This window comes from Onychomys torridus, chromosome 14 (genome assembly GCF_903995425.1).
Source record: "Onychomys torridus chromosome 14, mOncTor1.1, whole genome shotgun sequence".
In the NCBI taxonomy this organism is placed as follows: domain Eukaryota; kingdom Metazoa; phylum Chordata; class Mammalia; order Rodentia; family Cricetidae; genus Onychomys; species Onychomys torridus.
The window spans coordinates 33,748,460-33,769,593 of record NC_050456.1 but is presented as its reverse complement, the minus strand read 5'-3'; the positions used below and the strand labels follow the sequence as shown (position 1 = coordinate 33,769,593).

Sequence of the window (21,134 nt, the reverse complement as noted above, 5' to 3'; positions counted from 1 at the left end):
ATTTAGACTATATGAGACCCTACCACAATAGAAAATGTCAAAAGGGTCTTGATATTTTGAATTTTAAATGGTAGGTTAGAGCCTCTTAATTGTTCATGTCCTTCCTTAGTCAGGACCACCTAAGAAGGGCCTACATAGGGCCTTGGTGTTGTCTGGTACAAAGTAGTCTGGAATGTGCTGCTAATCCAGAATTTGAGTAAAGCCTGCCCAGATAGCTCCCTTGGCTATCTGTGCACCCCAGTCTTTGGTGCTGCTTGTACAAGGAGGAATCCCGGCCAAAGACTGCCTACCAAAGACTTATAGTATGCTTTTCTTTTGTCTTGAAAAGGCAAATTGTGATTTGGAGATAATTGATTTTTGTCCCCCTCAGCCTAATGTAAGTAAGTATAGCAAGTGAAGGCAAAAGGAGGAAATGGGAAAGGGAAATTTATTTATTATGAAAACACACTCTACTGGTCTGATTACTTACTCAAAATGCCTTCCAAATTTTAAAGACTTATTTTCTCTTTCTCTTTCTCTCTCTCTCTCTCTCTCTCTCTCAATTGCCAACCTACTAGAAGTTCCTCTGGAATCATCACATCATTTCTACTGTCTTAGGCATTGTTCTATTGCTATGAGAAGACACCATGACCATGGCAACTCCTATAAAAGGAAGCATTTAATTGGGAGCTTTCTTAGAGTTTCAGAGGCTTAGTCCATTATCAGAGTGGGGCATTCTTTTTTTTGGGGGGGGGTATCTCTCTTTTTTTTTTTTTTTAAAGATCTTTATTGACAGATAATTCACATAGTATACAATTTTTCTGTTTGCACAATTTGATAGATTTTAGTCCAGCAACCTCATAGGCCCATGACACCATCACCACTTCACCACTTCCTTTTTTAGAACATCATTGTCTTCAATTCCCCCCCCCCCCCCCTTTTTTTTGAATGCCAAATGCCGTTTATTGAAGGAGGGAGGAGGTCTTAAATACAGGCTTACAGCATAATGGGAGAACCCCAGAGGGCAAGAAGTTCGCTTCTGGTGTTTTACAATTTTGCATCTAAGCTGTTAATGCCCAATATGCTGGATACACAGACAAGGAGCTTCCCTTAAGCATTCAGGATGGTGGAATCTCGCAGGGAATTAGCATAGGGAGGATATCAAGGTCAAGGTCAGCAAGCAAGGCAAGAGTTACACAAAGGGGGGCCAGGGCCATACAGATGAATGGGGCATTCTTCAATGCCCCACTATTCAAACCACCACACCCACACTTCTTCCAACAAGACCATATCTTCTAATCCTTTCAAATAGTGCCTCTCCCTGATAACTAACATTCAACTATATGAGCTTATGAGGAGTAAGGGACATTCTTAATCAAATCACCACACCCACAAACAAAAGATTCAACATCAGCAGGAAAAGAGAGCAGAAAGGCACAATTTAAGTTATGGTAAACTCTTGTGGTAATTGTTTTATATGTTTACAGTTACCAATTTTGTTTTTTTTGTTCTGGTTTTTTGAGGGTTTTTTTTTTAATTTTTTTTTTACTTGAAAGTATTGTTAAATGTTTAAATGTTCTAGGTAATTCACAGTGGACAATAAGAACTAACTCTGAACACCTTGAGTTATGTGTGGTGACGCATACCTTTAATCTCAGCCCTCAGAAAGCAGAGGTAGGTTTGATGCTAGGCTGGTCTACATATCAAGTTCAGGATAACCAAGACTACATAGAAAGACTCTGTCTTGAAAAAACAAAACAAGCCAGGTGGTAGTGGCACACACCTTTAATCCCAGCACTTGGGAGGCAGAGGCAGGCGGATCTCAGAGTTTGAGGCCAACCTGGACTACATAGTGAGTTCCAGGACAGCCAGGACTGTTAGAGAAGCTCTGTCTCAAAAACACCAAACCAAACCAAACAAAAACTAGAGATACTTAAATTAAGCCCAATCTGATGTATTTTTAATATGAGTAGTTTTAAAACAACTTATTTCCATGGGACTTTTCCATAATTTTTTTTTTTTTTTTTTTTGGCAGAGCTTCCAATTCTGAACCAAGAACGAGAAAATGTTTCAGCTTCAGGCATCTCAAGAAAGGCATTAACTAGAGCTCAGTTTGCTAGACAAGTTCTTCATTCAAAAGAAAATACTGCTAAAACCACCGTGTTGAATAAGGACACATTTGTTTTGGAAGATCGTGATTCTGCTCATGAACAGTTTGGAAATAGTAATGTTATGGCCGTTAGTACTAATTGTGTTCCTGTTAAGAATCATAGTCAGTTGATGACTTCTGATAGTGATATGACAACAGAAGGAACTGCAAACGAGGATATTATAGAACAAAATGAAAAATCAGGTTCTAGAAGGACTGTTCTTCAAGATTCCAAGAAAGAAACATGTAAAGTTAAACCTACAATTCCAAGACTTAATCTGACAGTACCTAGCTGGTCTCAAAGAAAGGTTGCAAAGCTTGACATGATTGTAAGTGAAGTCAAAAAATACCAGGTAGGAAGACATTTATTTCTATTTTTAATAGCCCCTTATCTAAACTCTTGTTATGGTTTCTTGTTTTATTGTTGACTGTAGTAACTATGAGCCTAGTGAAAAGATGAATGGGCTGAAAGTAAGGTGACTCAGTCATCAATTCTTGTCATGCACTATTACTAGTTGTAAATTTCAATAATTCACCTATGGTGTAAGATATGAATGCTGACATTGCTCCTACTTCTATTTTTCTGACTTTTGAGGTATTAACAACATTTGAATAGAAAAGAATTTTAACACCTAAAGAGTCAAGTTTTGGGCTGGAGAGGTGGCTCAGAGGTTAAGAGCACTGGCTGTTCTTCCTGAGGTCCTGAGTTCAATCCCAGCAACTACATGGCTCAGAACCATCTGTAATGAGATCTGGTGCCCTCTTATGGCACAAAGACAGAACACCATATATATAATAAATAAATGTTTTTTTAAAAATGAAAACAAAGTTGAAAATTTTCTTGATACAAAGTTACATAGGATGATCAGTGAAAAATACTTTAAAGCATCAAACTACGTTACATTAAGATACGTTTTTGAAGGAAATATAATAATGTCAGTTCAAGAAGAAATGTAAGCATGTATAACCCAAGGCTTGATCTTCCAGCACTGAAAAAAGGAAATGGACAATGTTAAAAGAATGTTCATTAAGTTTTAAGTAGATGATAGAGGCTATCAAATTATGGTGATATTTAATTCTATGTTAATTTTAAAAATGAAGTAGTTGTAGTTTTCTATATCTCAGTGTATTTGTTACAAATTGTATCATTTACAAATATTTAAATGTAATGATGAAAAATTTAGATATTGACTTAAAATGTATGAAGAAAATTTGAAAAAAATATTATAAGATTTCCTAGTATTTCTTCCTTTCTACCATGCTGCTTATGCCAGTTACCATACGAAGTTCAAGCTTTCCAGGACTCATATCCATAGACAGTTCTGTATATTCCCTAACTTTGACCTACTCTCTCACTCATCCTAAGTTCTTCATTATATTGTGTCCTCTTCAACTTGAGATATATGTCACACAGGTAACAGAATCAATATTCTGTGAACATTTTTTTAACTTGCTGTAGCTGAAATGGACATTGTACAACCTCCCTGATGTCCTTTTCTTTCTTTCTTTCTTTTTTTTGTTGTGTGTTTGTTTTTTAGTTTTTTGCAAACAGGGTTTCTCTGTATAACAGTCCTGGAACTCCCTCTGTAGACCAGGCTGGCCTCAAACTCATAGGGATCCTGCCTCTGCCTCCCCAGTGCTGGGATTAAAGGCATATGCTATGGAGTTGGGGATTTAGCTCAGTGGTAGACCGCTTGCCTAGCAAGTGCAAGGTCCTGGGTTCGATCCTCAGCTCAAAAAAAAAAGGCTTGTGCTACCACCTAGCGATTTCTTTTTTTAATGATCCCTCTTCTACCTTCATCATCCACTCAAGCTCTATTCATGTCTCATTATTGCTAACATGTACCAGATTCTCAACGCAGATACATCTCATGTTATTATCATTCCCCCCACTTCACTAATCTTTATATCTACCTTATGCTCGTTATTCTGATGCCACTAAGACAGCCATTAGTTCATTACTTCCTCATTACTCTTTTCATCCCATGCAGATTTCTGTGGTCCATCGTTACAGCTATGATATGCTAACTCTGAACTCTAGTTTTCCAGTAACCTGTAGTTCTGGAAGAAAAACTTGTGCCTTTACTCTACTTTACCATTTTCTACATCATTAGTCATGGAGTGAAGTCTCCCAACTTACCTTATGTTCCTTCTTACTTACTCCTTTCAAGGAATTAATGCTTTTCCTGCTGCCCATTTAGGGCTTTTTAACTTGTGCTTTGATTAGAAAAGTCTTATAAATCATGTGGCATGTACTTTATTCAGTTCTCTGCTCCAAGACCTTTCTTAACTATCTGTCTTAAGCACTCCGGTGTGCCTCTTTTATCCATAGCAACTATGTATATATGTGTTTGAGTACTATCTCCTTCCTTCTTGCTTCTACTCCCTCCCAGTATGCTCTTACACACAGGCAGTGTTTACTCTGTAATAGCTTCCGGTTTATTTCTTGTTGAATCCCCAGTGTGTAGAACAGTGCCTATAGCTCAAATGTTTGATGACAGCACATTTTAAATAACAAGTGTAGCACAAGATTCTAGAATTTGAATTGTAACCCATCAATTCCACTAGTCATATATTACAGGAAAATTATTTATATATATTTTACAATTTCTTCTTCTGTAAAATGGAGAAAAATCACAAAGATAACATGAACTAGTGAATCTAAGGCACACCAAGGAATACTTTCTCATATTTCCTCTTGCCTGCTGGTATATCTAAATGTAGTAAAAATAGTATTAATCCTAGTCTTCTAATCTTTTTGTTTTAATTTTGGAGATCAAATTTGGGGACTTGTGCTATACCACTGAGCTACATGCCCAAATACCTGTATTTTAAAAGAATTATTAAGAAATGCAGCCAGGCGATGGTGGTGCATGCCTTTAATCCCAGCACTCTGGAGGCAGAGGCAGGTGGATCTCTGTGAGTTCCATCTGTCCATTTTAGCATCTTTTCCTGGTTCAGTTTAAAGTCACTGGTGAACTTGTCTATATATATAAATGCATACTTTTATTTAAAGTGAATGGCATTTGTTAGTTATTCTACTAATTTTGGCTTTAGTTCTGTTCAGAAACACTAATTGTTTGTTATTGTTATGAACTATGAATGGTTTTATTATCAGTGTTCATAGAAAATTTTATATTTTCATGACATTTTACTTATACTAAAATCATTTTCTGAGCTATTTGGCTGTTTACTTTGGAATAGAATGGTATTGAATGTTTATTACCAGCTGTGACCTTTATGGTATATAGAAACTGAAAATGTAACTCTAAATCAGCTTAACAAAAATATACTGTTTTTTTGTTTTTTTGTTTTTTTTTTGAAACAAGGTGTATAATATATTTGAGGGGGTTTTTGTTGTTGTGTACCCTTGAAGTTGCTATGTTTACTAAAAGATTTTGGTAGTTCAATGTATGTGTTAAGGTTCTCCTCCCCTTATGACTAAGCCATCTTGTGTGAGTGTTTGAAATGCAGATCTTTCTATATCATGGGCAAACAATACAGTACAGCCTCAGATAAGTGTCTGTTTTTCTGTCATTCAGTACAGTAGTTTTAAGAATTGCTGTTTATAGTGGGTTGGTTCTTAGATGGGTACTAAAAAAACTAGGATTACTTACGGTTTTTCTTATAGTTCAAATTTTCTAATGTTTAATACTAATTTTATAATTCTGCATGCAAGTAACACAAGAAATGTGTTCTTTGTTTTATGTTTGATTAGGTAGTCCAGCTACAGGAATGGATGGTTAAAGTTATCAATAATAATACAGCTATATGTGTAGAAGGAAAGCTGGTGTAAGTATAACGATTTTTTTTTTTTTTTTTTTTTTTTTTTTGGTTTTTCAAGACAGGGCTTCTCTCTGTAGCTTTGCGCCTTTCCTGGAACTCACTCTGTAGACCAGGCTGGCCTCAAACTCACAAAGATCCGCCAGCCTCTGCCTCCCGAGTGCTGGGATTAAAGGCATGTGCCACCACTGCCCGGCATAAGTATTCTTTTATTAACATTTAAGGTGGTTTTATGTAAGTGATCAGTGATAAATTACATCTTCCTACAAAACACATTCTTGGAGGTTATAAACTGAAGGTAAAAGCAAAACATGATGCCAACCCCTTACTAAAGTTGTCTCATGTAAATTACTGATCCACCAAAGGATCAAAATTATCTAAAGCTGTCAAGTAGTTAGATATGAAGTGATTGGCACTTTTGGTTCTTCCAGAAGTGAGAGCATGGTCAGGCGAGTGAGTAGACTGACTCAGCTGCTCTGTTCCCGTGTGAGTACCGGTTTCCCGTAGTAAAACACGTGTGCTGGAACAGTATAAAGTGCCCTGGGTTCTATCTCACAGCCTTATCCCCTTTTCCATAATGGTCAAGATGCAACATTGGCTTTCGTGCATCCAAGTAATGCTGCTCACTGCCAATGTTACTTGAACAAGTTACTTACACTCTGTGAAGCTCAATTTCTTCATTGGTACAGTGATAATAATAACATGACCAATACTGTGGGAAGACTTTTGTTTTGAGAGAATCTCATATATCCCAGATTGGCCTTACACTACTATGTAAGGATGACTTTCAGAGTTTGATTTAAATGTTAAATGAAGCTGTGGGCTGTGGTGGTACATACCTTTTATTTCTATACTCCAGAGGAGAGGCAGGTGACTCTTGAGTTTGAAGCCAACCTGGTCTATGTAGTTCCAGGACAGCCAGGGCTATGTAGAGAGACCATGTCTAAACAACAGCAAGACTAAACAAAACAAAACAAAACAAAAACATATATACACAGAGAAATCCAAAAAATATAATAAATAAAACATAAAAGAATCAAAGGTAAGTATTAAGGTATGCGTTTAATCCTATTTGATTTAGTTGAGACCACTTCCTTATAACTCACGTACATGTATGTTTATTATCCATTGAATGAAGAATGTTCAGCACTTATCTAATACACCTTCATATTTGGTTCTGATTTTATATTTATTGTTAGTTTCATTTAAAGAAGTATGAAGAGTAGATTTCTGGATCAGTGACTTGCAACTTTATTTTTTTCTCAACTAGAACCTCTTTACAAAATGAAGGTAAAAGCATTTGCCTTTGTGTTTATGGTTAAGAAAAGACAAACCCCCTCAAAATTGCATGGATCTACTTAACATTGTAGAGCATGGAGCAGGAGGGAGAGTGGGAGTGCACATTAGTCTATAACCTCAGGTACTGTGAGCATGTAAAAGTCCAAGGCTATCTTGGGTAACATAGTAAGACCCAGGAGCCAGCAAGATGGCTCACAGGGCAAAGGTTCGTGCTGCCAGGTTGTACAACTTGGTTTGATCCCTTGAACACAGTTGTTAGAAGTAAAGAACTGATTCCCAGAAGCTGTCTCTTGACTCCATATGAATTCCGTGGCATACACAAACTAAATAAATAAAAACATGAAAAAAAAAAAAACCCAGCAAGACCCCATCTGAATAAATAAAAATACATTTCTGGAAGGGAAACAAAAAGTCAATCTAGTATAAAAATGTGAGGAAAAGTGTTGCCAAAATTCTTTGAAAGCGTAGTAACTGTTAAGCTCAAGTTTCAGTTATTGCCAGCAGCAAATATTTGATGATAATTGGTTTCTGTTTCCTTGCTATATTTTATATTAGATACATAGATTGATTGACCACAATATAGTTCTTGGCATATTCTCTGAAGATTACATTAGCCAAGCAGTTGAGTTTCTATACTGGTTAGCCCTCAAGTGTTTTACAGTTAGATTAGTAATGCTGTTGTTGTAGTAGCTAAAAGTACAAAATTAGTACTTTTTGAAGGGTGACATCATGGCTTCATCGCACTATGAGGCCCAGTTGTCATGGCCTCAAACTAGGAACAATCTTCCTGCTTTTACCTACCAAGTGCTAGGATACCTGGCTCAAAATCAGTACTTTATTATAGATTTGTTTGCTTCTATATGTATATAAAGCTCTTGGTAAAGTGTAAATATGTTGTCTTTACTAAGCTTATCCTTTTTTCCCCAGAGATATGACTGACGTTTATTGGCATAGTAATGTAATTGTAGAGCGAATTAAACACAATGAACTTCGGACATTATCAGGCAACATTTATGTATTAAAAGGATTGATAGACCAGATTTCCATGAAAGAAGCAGGTAAATTGGTATCATTATTAGTTAAATCATTCCATAGTTTCTCCTTTTTCTTAAATAAATGTCCAGGCTCATACATTGCCCCTAACCCTTGTAATGACCCATAACACCCCACTACCTTTATTACCCCTTTGAGTAAACACCTAGTGCTGACTCCGTATGGCAGTTCAGCTTTGCTAGTCTTATTTCACAAACAGACCAGCTGTCCTCTTGTCAGAGACATTTCATTTTTCTGTTTCTAATATTCTGATTCCATATTGCCACATGACTCACTCCCTCGGGTTCCCAGAACTTGTTTTCCTATTGCAGTAGAATCTCCTGACTTCCCCTTTTTCAATCCTGTTCTCTCCTTTTCTCCCATGAAAATGCTTGACCACTTTCCCTGTAACTCCTGGCTTGGCTTTCTCTTACACACTAGACATCAACTGTGTAGTGGGGGGATTTTTACTTGCTTAACTGATGGGTCCTCAGTATCTGCAGCAGTGTAGCATATAGTAAAACAAGTATGTGTTTCTTGATGGACAGTCAACTAGAGATGCCACTTTAAAATACTAGGCTTTTGGATCACTTTTTTTCTTTTTTAAATTAAAAAATTATTTATTTTGCTTATTGTTGAATAGGATATCCCTGTTATCTCATAAGAAAATTTATGTTTGGATTCCCCCGAAATTGGAAGGAACACATTGATAATTTTCTAGAACAATTAAGGTAAAGTATCTTTAACGTTTTTTTTTTTTTTTTTTTTTTAAATTAGCTTTATCAAGGTATATTATGTTCCCTAAAATGTACTCACTTTAGATACAGAATATAATGATCCTTTTCAAATGTATATGCTTCTGTAACCAATGTAAGTGGTTTTTAGTTTATTGGGTTTTTGTGTTTATGTGCTAGTTTTGAAGTTTTTTTTTGTGATCTTAGGTGTTTTAGAAATAATAATGTTTTACTAGAAATTCTGTCATGTTGAGTAAGTTAAAAAAGAATAAAAGCTTAGCCATATTTCAAGGAGAATTCTTTAATCACCTACTCTTTGAATGGTGTGTAGTTGTCAAATATTGGTCTGAACTTCTTAATTTTTTTCTACTAAATGTCGTTTTTGAGTGTCACTTGCTGGGTACTTAGCAGACATTAAGAGAAAAATATTTATTAATTGTTCTTCAAGAACCAGTAGAAGATATAGAGCTTTAAATTTTATCTAAGCACAAGTAAATCATAATAGGAGTTGGTGTCTGTTTTTCCTGTAAAATGCCAGATAGTATTTTTCTGGGCATGCTACTTCTTTTCTCAACCACTTAACTCTGTCTTTGCAACAGAAAAGCAGCTAAAGGTAGTATAAATTGAATGAGCATGGTTATGTTTCAGTAAACAGTACTTACCAAAATAAGCAACTGCCCAATAGTGTTTTTAGTTCTGGCCTGACACTTGTTAGCTAAGTGCTCTACCACTGGTAGCTCTTTCTCCTATAGTTTTCTTAAATTCGCTTAAATAGTTGTTCTTTGTTTTTTAAATGCTCGTTTGTTTTGAGAAGGGTCACATGTAAGGGGTTAACCTCAGTGTGTAGCCCAGACTGCCCTTGAACACCTTGATCATCCTGTTGTTTGTGGGTTGAGCTTTTCAGTTCTTTTGAGAACCAATATTAGAGAAAAAAAATAACACAATTGTTTTAGGGCTGAAGAAAAGAACAGAAATAAGACCAGACAGAAAACTGCAAGACATGAGAAACAAAAATCAATGAAAAATGTAGAAGATAAACAAACTGATGTTCTCCAAAAGGCCAGTGTCACTTACGACCTTATTGATGATAGCTTGGGTACGTTCGGATTTTTCTTTGTTGCTACAGTGATAGAGTCTTGCATAAGCTAACACTGTTTGTTGTATCTAATGTGTAGTGTGGTGCTTTTTGACTAAATAGTACCTTGAAATTCTTGCTTCTTCACTCTACAGACTGCTGCATATCATTATTCTTTTGATTTCATGGGATAAACCTTTAATCACAATGCCAAAACTCCAATAAGTAGATCGATAAAAGATTATATTTAGGCTACTAGCAATCATGTAGTGGAGACAATTATCTATATTTGCTATTGTGCAGGAACTGGCCTATATTCTTAACTGGCAAGTGCTATAAAGGTAGTTGGCAGAACTGTTCTATGTCAGCTCTTTTCTAACATTATGCTCTACATCTAACACCACCCCACTCTCACAAATAATGTCTGAAGATTAACTTATAGTCTCTCAATTAAATAGATGATAAAAGCTACTGAGTCTCTTGTGCACATTTCTTGGAATTTTACCTTAACTTTAGCTAAGAACTGTACACAATTCTAAAACTTCTGAGAATTGGAGATTATTTTTGCTAAAAGTATGACATGGTGTCATGTTAGATGTAAATATGTTCCATTTCACCCTAATGTTGTTACGTCATTTGAACTCCCTTTCTTGAAATTTTCTATATCTTTTTTTAGTTTAGAGAAAGCAATAATTTAAACATGTAAATGATTGTAAAAATTTCACTTACCAAAGCTTTAAATTTTTCTCATCCCTTCCTTTATACAAAAGTCATTCAAGTTTCTTAAGATTGGCAGGTTGGCTATTACTAGAACATTTTGAGTCTTCTGGAGTCCTGGGACTATATTACTTGCTATTGCCCAACCCACCCCCCTTTTTTTAAACTCCGAAATGAAAAATAATTCTGAGTCACTTTTTTTAGGAAAGAGCTGGATTGTAAATACGATTGTTGCAAATGTTACAGAAAACATGTGGCAAGTGGGATGGAATACAAATTTAAAAGACCAAAGTTTGGTAAACAATTTAATATGCAATCTGTGCATCTGTGAAGAACCAGACAACTTTAAAGCATCTTTATGGACCTTGCTTCATGTTAGAAATTTAGGGATGGCTATGGCTTGGCTTCTCTTTTTAGCAAATGCAGTTTAAGGGCACACACTATGATATTATGATTGAATCATTTTTCTAAGATGATAGGTTTTAATGAAACTTTTAGGTGTTAATTATTTTGTGAAGTGTTAGTTACTAATTATCTTCTTTCACAAATCATTTTGATTGGTGATGCTTTATTTTCTTATTGGTTGTCTTTGTTATTGCCAATATAGCATTACGTTTTCTATGAGAAAATAATGAAAAATCATGGTTGGAAAGGGCTCAGTGGCTAAGAGCATGAACTGCTCTTGCTGAGAACCCAAGTTTACTTCCCAGTACCAACATCAAGCAGCTCACTGCTGCCTGTATTTCCAGCTCCAGGGAATCTAATATCCCCTCCTGTCCTCCAGAGCCATTGCTTGTGCATAACCCTCCCCCCAACCACATACATATAATTAAAAATTACATGAAAAAAACACTTAACTGTGCCTGACATTAAACAACTAAGGTTATATAAATGTGCCAACCCATGATAGTTTAAGATGACATGATTATTTCAATTATCTAATGTAATCTTTCATATTTAGTGTTATAACTATTACATCATAGTATTGTAGTTTAAAAAACTCATTTATAACACTTACATAAGCATGTTGTGAAGGATTTACTATAGTATCAGCTTCTTATGCTATATAGTAATCTCAAGGGTTAGGGCCATCCTTGTTTATATTTATACTTTCTAAAGGAGTAACAAAATACCTTTCAGGCCAGATGTTCTGGCACATACCTGTAATCCCAGCACATAGGAGAATGAATCGGGAACATCTGGAATTCAAGGTCATTCTGGTCTGTAGTACAAAATCCAGTCAGAAAACCAATAATAGCAACTAAAACAAAAGTCCTTATTTTAAGTAATTTTCGAATTAGCGTTTGTGTGTGGGTGCCCATGAGCCACAGCATTCCTATGGAGGAAAAAAATAGAAATTCTCTACAAAATAATTTGAAACTTAATTTTGCTAAAAAATAATGTGGATTCAGTTATACATTGAAGTATATAAATTAACTGAAACATAATTTCATACACAAGAAATATAAGTAAAACAATCACTAGCTTTCTATTTAGTAGATGTGCAGTTTGGATGTATAGGATATATAAATTCAGAAAATTAATTAACTATACTATACTGTGTTTAGATATGATAAGAGGTTCAAAGCAGGTATAAACAATATGATTGTTCATTTTTAATTTTTTTAGGAAAATAAAAGTAATTTGAACTAAGGCATACCCTATTGAGAGTGGCCTGTCCTACAAAAAAAATTTATTATAAATCAAATTACAGTGACTATACATGACATTTCATTACGCAGATTTTTCTTCCCATAGTTAGCTCTTTAATGTGGAAAAGCAACTTAATTTTCTTATTATCCTTCCATTTTTCTTTCCCTCCCTTCATCCTCCCTCTTTCTCACTCTTTTTTCTTCCCTTTTCTTCCGTCTTTCCCTCCCTCCTTTCCCTGAGACAGTCTCTTCTGTTGGCAGCATTCACTTTAGTGTCCAGGGTGCTGCAAATACAGGAACAAAACACCATGACCCGCCGAAAAACACCAAATCTTTTCTGTCATTACTTAATGCTTCACCTTTGAATTCACAGAAATGAAGAAAAATAAGCACAATGGGTTGCCAGGAACTGCAGAAAACACTGGATATAGTAATTGTCTAAATAAGGCACAGTTAAGGCTCCTACATAACCAAGTAAGTCATACTACTCAAATGGTGGTGTCTATGACTTCATCAGTTAGGTCAGGTACTGATGCTTAGGGACATAGTGTACCTGAAAAGTTTCAGGACTGCATCAAAAGATACAATTTCTTTTTGATAGGTATCATTTATATTGGTCAGTCCTAACTCAGAAACTGCAAAAGTCAAAAGGAATCTGTTTGAGATGTTTTGTTTGTTTATTTTTATTTTTATTTTTATTTTTATTTGAGATCTTAAGAATTGTAAGAATTGAGAATTGTTTTAGGAAAACAGACTCAGCTATCTTTAAATCAGTGTTTAAGAGAAGGTTAGAAAAGGGAAAGCTTACATTGAGTAAAAACTGTTTTTTGAGGGACCTGCTGTTGAAGTTAAACAGGTGTTTGTGACAAGGACTCTGTCTAATAAATAATAGAGAACAAAAAAATGTAGGGATGGGATGTACTTCCATTGGTAGAGTATTTGTGATGTATGAGAGATAAACCCTTGGTTTGATCCCAGTACTCCTCAATTTTTTAAGTATAGAGCTTGCAAAAATTCCACAAGATAAAGTTTCTGTAACTTCTTTATGCATCTGAAATGTCTGGATATGATGGAATTATGTGTTATAGCTGCCTGCAGTCAAGTAACCATCTCTAGGCAGTAGGGAAAATTTTGTATAAGTCTTTTGTCTTTGAAGGCCTCAACTGTGTTTTGGAACACTCTGTTAACTTAAACTCTAATTTCCATGGTGTTGTATTTTATTTTGTTTTAAAATTTACATTTATTTATTTATTTAGTAAAGCAGGGCTACCTCAAGCAAGTGGACATCAGAAGACAACTTGCACATGGCAGTTTTCTCCTTCCATCTTAAGAGTCCTCAGGATCAGCCTCTTTACATGCTGAGCCATCTCTTCAGTCCTTAGAGATTTTGTTTTCCATTTTCCATTATAAAAGTACAGGCAACAATAACAAAAGTAAAGCTTTAAATTAAAACATATAAAAAAGTACTTGAAATATGCAAAAGTACTTGAAGTACTTCAAATATGCTTCAAATAAGAGTGCTTCCTGTTTCCCAGTGGATAATATAGTTCACTTCCCTGAACCTACATCAGTTAGGTTTTTTTAACTCCAGCCCAGGGGTTTTGACGCCTTTCTCTAGCCTCCTTTGGGCACTCTTACACACATGGCAGACACCTGCACGTAAATTAAAAGGTACATACTTCTCAAAAAGAAAAATTGTAAATAATAAGGCTTTTGTAGGATCATGTAACCCTATGTACTACTTCTAAAGTTACAGTTCTAACAGGGTTTTCTGAATGCTCCATTAATGAAATTTGTAGGTACCTAGAATTTTTTAATACTTGATGCATGCTATAGAAATGCCCAAGGTCATGTCTAGGTGGTAGTTGTTAAAAGTACATTGTTTATTTTGAAGGAATTAACTGGAAAAAAAGAGTGCAGAAAATTTCCTTCAAAAAACTGTGAGAATTCTGAAGGAATAAATGAAAAGAAAATTCAAAGTCAGAAGCAAGGTAATATCTTTAGTAACTGTGTAATGACAAGGACAGGAACTTTAAAATCACTTTTAATGTAATAAAATGGTGTTTCTATGTTTCTTGATATAAAGTGGTAAATATGTTAATGGTTTAAAGTAGTTATTCATGCATAAAATGATTATTTAATGAAATAGAGTGTTCCTTTAGATATATTATTTATAGATTTGCCTTTAATGTAATCCCTAAGTAACTTTATTTCATAAAGTTATATATTGCTTTAATTGTGCTTATGAATGTTTTCTTTTATGAAACTAATGCCATAATTAAGGTTTGATAACTGTTGATTTTCAGAGTAATTAAGGCTATGTACCAAAATATAAAGTGCCTTTTCTCTAAATACTAACAAGTTCAAGATTTCATGTTATGTTAAGTTCATGGACCTAGTGGTATTTTTACTATAACTGAAAAGTGAAAATGGAGAACTGTGAACATTCACACAAGTGGGGACTGTCTAGGCTACTAGATTCAAACAAGTGACTTTAAAGTACCTAAAAGAGGCTGAATGTTTATTGAGATTGTTAAATAACATGAAATGATTAAAAAGACTCTCACTAGAAATCTTTTGTTCAAAATGAGAATATTCAGATTTTTAAAAACTTCTTACTGAGCCGGGTGGGGGTGGCGGTGCACTTTAACTCCAGAACTTGGGAGGCAGAGGCAGGTGGGGATCTCTGTGAGTTCCAGCATAGTCAAGGCTACACAGAGAAATTCCATCTTGAAAAAAAAAAGAAAAGAAAAATTTCAAACTGAATGCTTTATTTGATTTATGTAAGGAATTGGAGGAAATACTTTGAATCTATGATTCATGAAAAATCTTGTGGAAACATTTTTGGGTTTTTTGGGTTTTTTTTTTCCATTAGGATAGTGGTACTAATCAAATAAATTATCCACAAATTATAATTTTGAAGTTTACCCCACCATTATTAACTGTTAACAGTTTATTTAGTTTTACCTTTTATGGCATGATATGTGTACATAGTTGCAGTATTTTGTTATGGTATGGTGATTTACAGTTCTTAATAAGTGTCTTAGTCACTGTTCTTTTGCTGTAAAGAAACACCATGACCAAGTCAACTTTTAGAAAGAAGTGTAAATTGGGAGGCTTGCTTATAGTTTCAGAGGATTAGTCCATGGCCATCGTGGCAGGGATCATGGCATTAGGTAGGCATGGTGCTGGAGCAGTAGCTGAGAGTTCACATCCGACCCTCAGACATGAGACAGAGCTAACTGGTAATGGCATGCGTTTTTGAAACCACAAAGCCTTCTCCTTTGAAACAGTCTTACTCATTGGAGACCAAGCATTCAAACATGTGGCCTGTGGTGGCCATTCTGGTTCAAACCACCACAATAAGCATAAGTAGAATTTAATGAAGTTGGAATTTCAGGTAGATTTGCTTCTAGTTTCTCAATTTTTAGATCAGACAGCTGGTCTCATTTGCTTTCTTCCCCAGTAAGATGACAGAATAGAATAAAGATACCAAGTTCTGCAGTTTCTGTTACTTCCAATGATAATTCTTGGCGATTGGGAGAGATTTGAAAAAGGTGCTACGTTGGCTACATTGGGGATGAATGTAGAGCTACTGGTATGCATAGAGTTCCACATTTTTCTGATTGCTTAGGTTTAGTGACCCTAATGGATTACTTCGTCTCCTGTTTTACATTCTGAGAATTGATTCTTAAAACATTTGTTTAGTATCTACTAATATTTGAGAGTCTATTGTAACATCAGCCAAAAAAAAAAAAAAAAGATTTATGAAAATAAAGTTCTGATATTAGTGATTTTCCTACTGTAACTAAAAGATGACTGGTGTACAATGAAAAGTAGGACACTAAAATGGCATTTTAAAAAAGTATTCTGGAAACTTAAAGGATAGAGAGCTTTTAGTTCAAAGAATGGGGACAGTTTATGGACACAGTGGGTTAAAGAATAAGGTCTATGCAAGTAGTAGTTTGTCACATAGATAGATAAGTAAAGGAAATTTTTCAGAGAGTGTAAACAATGACTGTTCAGGTCCAAGTATATTTGAAAAATACATGTTCTAATATTAACTCATAGAGAATGATTCTAATTTGAGGTCAGTGACAGATTGAAACTTTACTGAAGGCCAGGTACAAAAGCTTACCTGTATGCCAGTAAACTGGGAAGCCCTCGGCAGGACTGTATAAATAACTGCATGCTTACATTTAAAGTGACAGTGATCTAAATAGACCAGTGCTTTGTGCAACCTATGGGGAAAATTTGCTTTATTTCGTAAAAGTATTTTTTTCTATACTAAAGGGATTTTGGTTTTGGTTTTATCCAATGCAATAAAGAGAGAACTGAAGTATTAGATGTACCCATTGATACACCGGACTCACTGGAACAGCCTACCTCTGACAAAGAAAGAAAATACCTGCCTCTGAATCAGAAGGAAGTTTTTGTTTTAGTGACACCACTTAAAACTAGAAAGGTGATAGAGCAAAAATGTATAGAGCACAATCTCTGTATCAAAGGAGTACCTGATTTTTTCCAACCAAAGCATCAAGAAGAAAGTGAGTCAGATGTACATGTAAGTTCTATGCATAAGTCCCTAGAGACCTTTGAACACGGCATGGATTATAAAAGTAACTCCAAGGAAGATAGCAGTAAATGTGATATACTCACTGTCAGACAGAAAATTCAGATACCTTGCCCTAAAAATAAGCAAATGGTCACCAGTGATTTTAAGAAGAATATCAAGTTGTCCTCAAAATTGAAGAAAACTGAAAATCAAGTAGCCGTATCATCTTACAGTCAGTTCTCATCACTTTTGTCAAGTGAAGGGAATGAAACAGAAATTAGAAGTAAAACCAGAGCAAGAAATAGGAAAGAAAGGCTGATTGATCAGAGAAAAAACACGTGCAATATCACAAAAGATATCCTGCTGGTTTCTGACTCTGAAGGTGAGAGTAGTTCTCGTATCACACCCCAGAAACCTAGATCTTCTGCTAAAGAAACTCTTGCAAAATCTGGTGTTAGCAAGGACTTTCTAATTGAAGTTAAAGGATCTGATACAACAAACAGGCAACTGGGCGGCTGTCATCTACCTGGTTTAATTGATAATGAAGAATGGAGTGAGCAAGAATTACAGAAGCTTCATCGGTAAGTAGCTTTGTCTCTGCAATATGCAGAATGGTTACAAAACAGGACGAAGGGCTTGATTTAATGATTCCGCATCAATCTTAGGATAGTGGTGTTAGGAACTGTTCAGAAGAAACAAGTAATTATTCTGTCTGCTATTGGTGATAAATCACAATCTTTAAGAATTGAATTTGAAGCTGGGCGGTGGTGGCACACGCCTTTAATCCCAGCACTCTTAGGAGGCAGGCAGATCTCTGTGAGTTCAAGGCCAGCCTTGTCTACAAAGCAAGATCCAGGACAGTCTCCAAAGATACACAGAGAAACCCTGTCTCAAAAAAAACAAAACAACAACAAAAAAAGAATTGGATTTTGAGTTGGGGTGGAGAGAGGGCTCAGCAGTTAAGAGCACTGACTGCTCTTCTACAGGACCTGGGTTTGATTCCCAGCACCCACATAGTGATTCACAGCCTTCAATAACTCTAGTTTCAGGGAGAGTAGGCAAATATTCTACCACTCGGCCAACACCTCAATAGTCACATTTCTGTACTGTAAAGACTTAATTTCCAGTAAGGTGGAATAAGTGCACTATGTTTATTGTACTGTAGTGTTAAAACCTAGACAGAATGCTTGGAATCTCTTGTCAGTTTAGGAAAGTAAATAGTAGTGACTCAACTGGAAAGTCTGGAATGTTAAATATCACCAAACCTGGGGTGAATGTCCACTTTTTTCCCCTTTTGTATCTCCACCTAAGCTAGACTTAGGGCTAAAAATGATCAAGAAATGGGCCTGTAAGCATATTGTTTGCCCGTTCTAATTTCTCGTTCTCTTGCTTTTCTTTCTCTGCCGTCCAGTCCCCTATGATCCCACACAAAAATCTATTCTAGACCTCCCCAGTGATTGATGAGCATCTGAAAAATGCAAATTACTTCCCAGTCTGATTTCACGAATTGAAATCTTCAGGTGGTTCTTAATATTCAGCCCAATGCTTTGCATTTTTTATTGTGTTTATAGCCTAGAAGGCAGATGTTTAGCATCTACCATATCACTGTAACAAGTTTATGAGAATATGTGCTTATGAGACTATAAAGAGAGTCTGACCTAATTTAGGTGGCTGTGTGAACTAAGAGGTGAAAGATAAATCAGAAGTGAGCCAAAGATGGAAGATAGGTGTATTTCACGTAGGAAGGAGAGGACATATCTAGAAATCTTACTTTTTTTTTTTGGAACTGAGGATTGAACCCAGGGCTTTGCGCTTGCTAGGCAAGCGCTCTACCGCTGAGCTAAATCCCCAACCCCCATATCTAGAAATCTTGACAAAGGCTAGGAAGACTAGAATACTGAAGTTGAGGGGAGTGCAAACCTGACAGGACTAGTGTCAGTCAGGGCATCACCGTAAGTTACAGCAAGGGTCTGATACTTTGCCTGGAGTAACATGGAAGTTATTTATAATTACTGATTTATTAAGTACATTAAGAATAATTTTTTAATGAAAAATAGTTCTTTTGGGGTTGGGGATTTAGCTCAGTGGTAGACCCGGGGTTCGATCCTCAGCTCCAGGAAAAAAAAAAAAATCAGAAAAATAGTTCTTTTAAAATATAGACAGTCCTACATTTGCCAACAGCTTTATACACTACTAGGAAACGTGATAAAGTTGGAGTAATATTATTATACTAGTTAATTACCCCTCGTCTGAAAACCTAAAACTCTTTGTGAAACAGCTAACACTAGTGGAATAGTCTACACTTAACCTCCTGTGATGATGGGTCACAGTAAGTACATAGGTGCATTAAAATGACTGTATGAAATGATCTTCTAGAGGTTGATGTGGCTTAATGGTAGAGTGCTTTCCAGCTATCAACAAAGCAAAATTATAATCACCTGTGGTCTGTATGTGGAAGGTATATATGAACATAAATTAATTTCATGTTCTGACCAAATCCCATGCAAGTATATGTATCTTAAGTCTGACACACCATGTCTTAAGTATCTGAGATAAGGAGTATTCACTCTACCATGTTAGGGTGATTTCTGCATTATCATCTGGCTGAATTGTCACCTTAACTACCACAAAGTCTTGATGGCAGTGTGAGGAGGTGGAAGTAGGAGGGTAGCCTTTAAACTGTTATTTGCAAATGAACTTTCAGAGTTTCATTTATAGGTTGAATTGGAACCACTTTGTATTTAAATCTTGTTAGTTTTTGAGACATAGTATTATTTTCCTTAAACTTTGGATTCTTTTGCCTCACTTTCTCTAGTGCTGGGATTACAGATGCATGCCACCATTCCCAGCTTCATTTTTATTAGTCGTAGTATTAAAGCATCAGTTGTATGTATTAATGTGTACTATTTCCATATATGCACATGTCATGCATTCATCATACATGACCATGCCATTCACCATTAACCATAAAACTATGTAAGACCTAGGAGGTCATCTGGCAGATTTAGCACTAGTAATACTTGATAAACAATAGATAGAAGTTAATTTATGCCAGAATTCCCTCAAAGATCAATCACCGAGTAGTTGAACTTCAGGGGGAAATGTTAAAAGATTGGAAAAGATTTTATATTTAATAGAAATAGTTTGAAAGCATTTTACTAGACATGTACATTTATATATCCTTCATATTGTAATTATATTTTAATAAAAAAGTTATGGAATAGAGGGAGATTGGTATCTTTTTTTCTGAATAGTTATCCAGAATGATTTTGGTTTAAAAATAGTCTTCCAGCTGGGCGGTGGTAGCACACACCTTTAATCCCAGTACTCGAGAGGCAGAGCCAGGTGGATCTCTGAGTTTGAGGCCAGCCTGGGCTACCAAGTGAGTTCCAGGAAAAGGCACAAAGCTACGCAGAGAAACCCTGTCTCGGAAAAAAAAAAAAAAAGTCTTCCAGCTTAGTATACATCACTGACTTAGTATGCTCTCAGGAGATTCATTTAGTGACTTGAATCTTTTGTTTTAACTATTTTTGGTTTCCCCTAGTGCTTTTACATCTCTTCCAAAGCACAAGCCTGGTTTTTGGTCAGATGTGGCTATGGCAGTAGGTTCTCGAACTGCTGATGAATGCCAGAGGAAATACATAGAAGATCCCCAAGGCAAAAGACCCCGAAAACATGTCTCTAAGAAAAAGCAAGCTGATTTCAAGGTCCAAAATGGTAATTTTTATCATTGTTTTCTGAGAGTGCTTAGTGTACTTCTAAATGCTTACGAATTATATTTTATATTTATTCATGAATCTTGTATCAGTTGTTTCCTTCAAAATTTAAAATCTAGAAAGAACTTGAAAGATAATATTTTAAGCCTTAACCTATGTAGCTAATTCTATTAATAATAGTTTAGTAGCCTTTTGCTCAGAATTTGTTCTAATAAGTTTGAAATTTGATACATATTGCGATATCTGAGGTTATAATTTAGCTCGAGCATTTGCTTACAGTCCCTGTCATACTTTACGAAAAACTAATAAACTTTGTTTTTGTAATCTGAAATGCACTCCTATCTGTTTGTCAGAGAAGTCCCATAGTAATTTGTTGGAGGGGCAAAGGTCTCAGTTTGTTGTCCAGACTGAGCTCAAGAGAGCCTCCAAGTAGTTGGGACTAC

General features: G+C 35.6%; 1 protein-coding gene across 2 annotated transcripts in view; it reads left to right on the top strand.

The window, feature by feature from the left end:
- Positions 1 to 21,134, top strand: part of Mis18bp1 (MIS18 binding protein 1) — a 37,198-nt gene that overhangs the window by 6,759 nt on the left and 9,305 nt on the right. The window contains exons 3-11 of one of the 2 annotated variants that reach the window (XM_036206562.1): positions 2,015 to 2,481; positions 5,847 to 5,920; positions 8,138 to 8,268; positions 8,886 to 8,973; positions 9,930 to 10,072; positions 12,794 to 12,894; positions 14,315 to 14,411; positions 16,749 to 17,556; positions 20,520 to 20,692. In XM_036206562.1, the coding sequence (XP_036062455.1) occupies positions 2,015 to 2,481; positions 5,847 to 5,920; positions 8,138 to 8,268; positions 8,886 to 8,973; positions 9,930 to 10,072; positions 12,794 to 12,894; positions 14,315 to 14,411; positions 16,749 to 17,556; positions 20,520 to 20,692 (2,082 nt within the window). The remainder of the gene's footprint in view (positions 1 to 2,014; positions 2,482 to 5,846; positions 5,921 to 8,137; positions 8,269 to 8,885; positions 8,974 to 9,929; positions 10,073 to 12,793; positions 12,895 to 14,314; positions 14,412 to 16,748; positions 17,557 to 20,519; positions 20,693 to 21,134) is intronic. The other variant, XM_036206563.1, reaches the window with a different exon arrangement.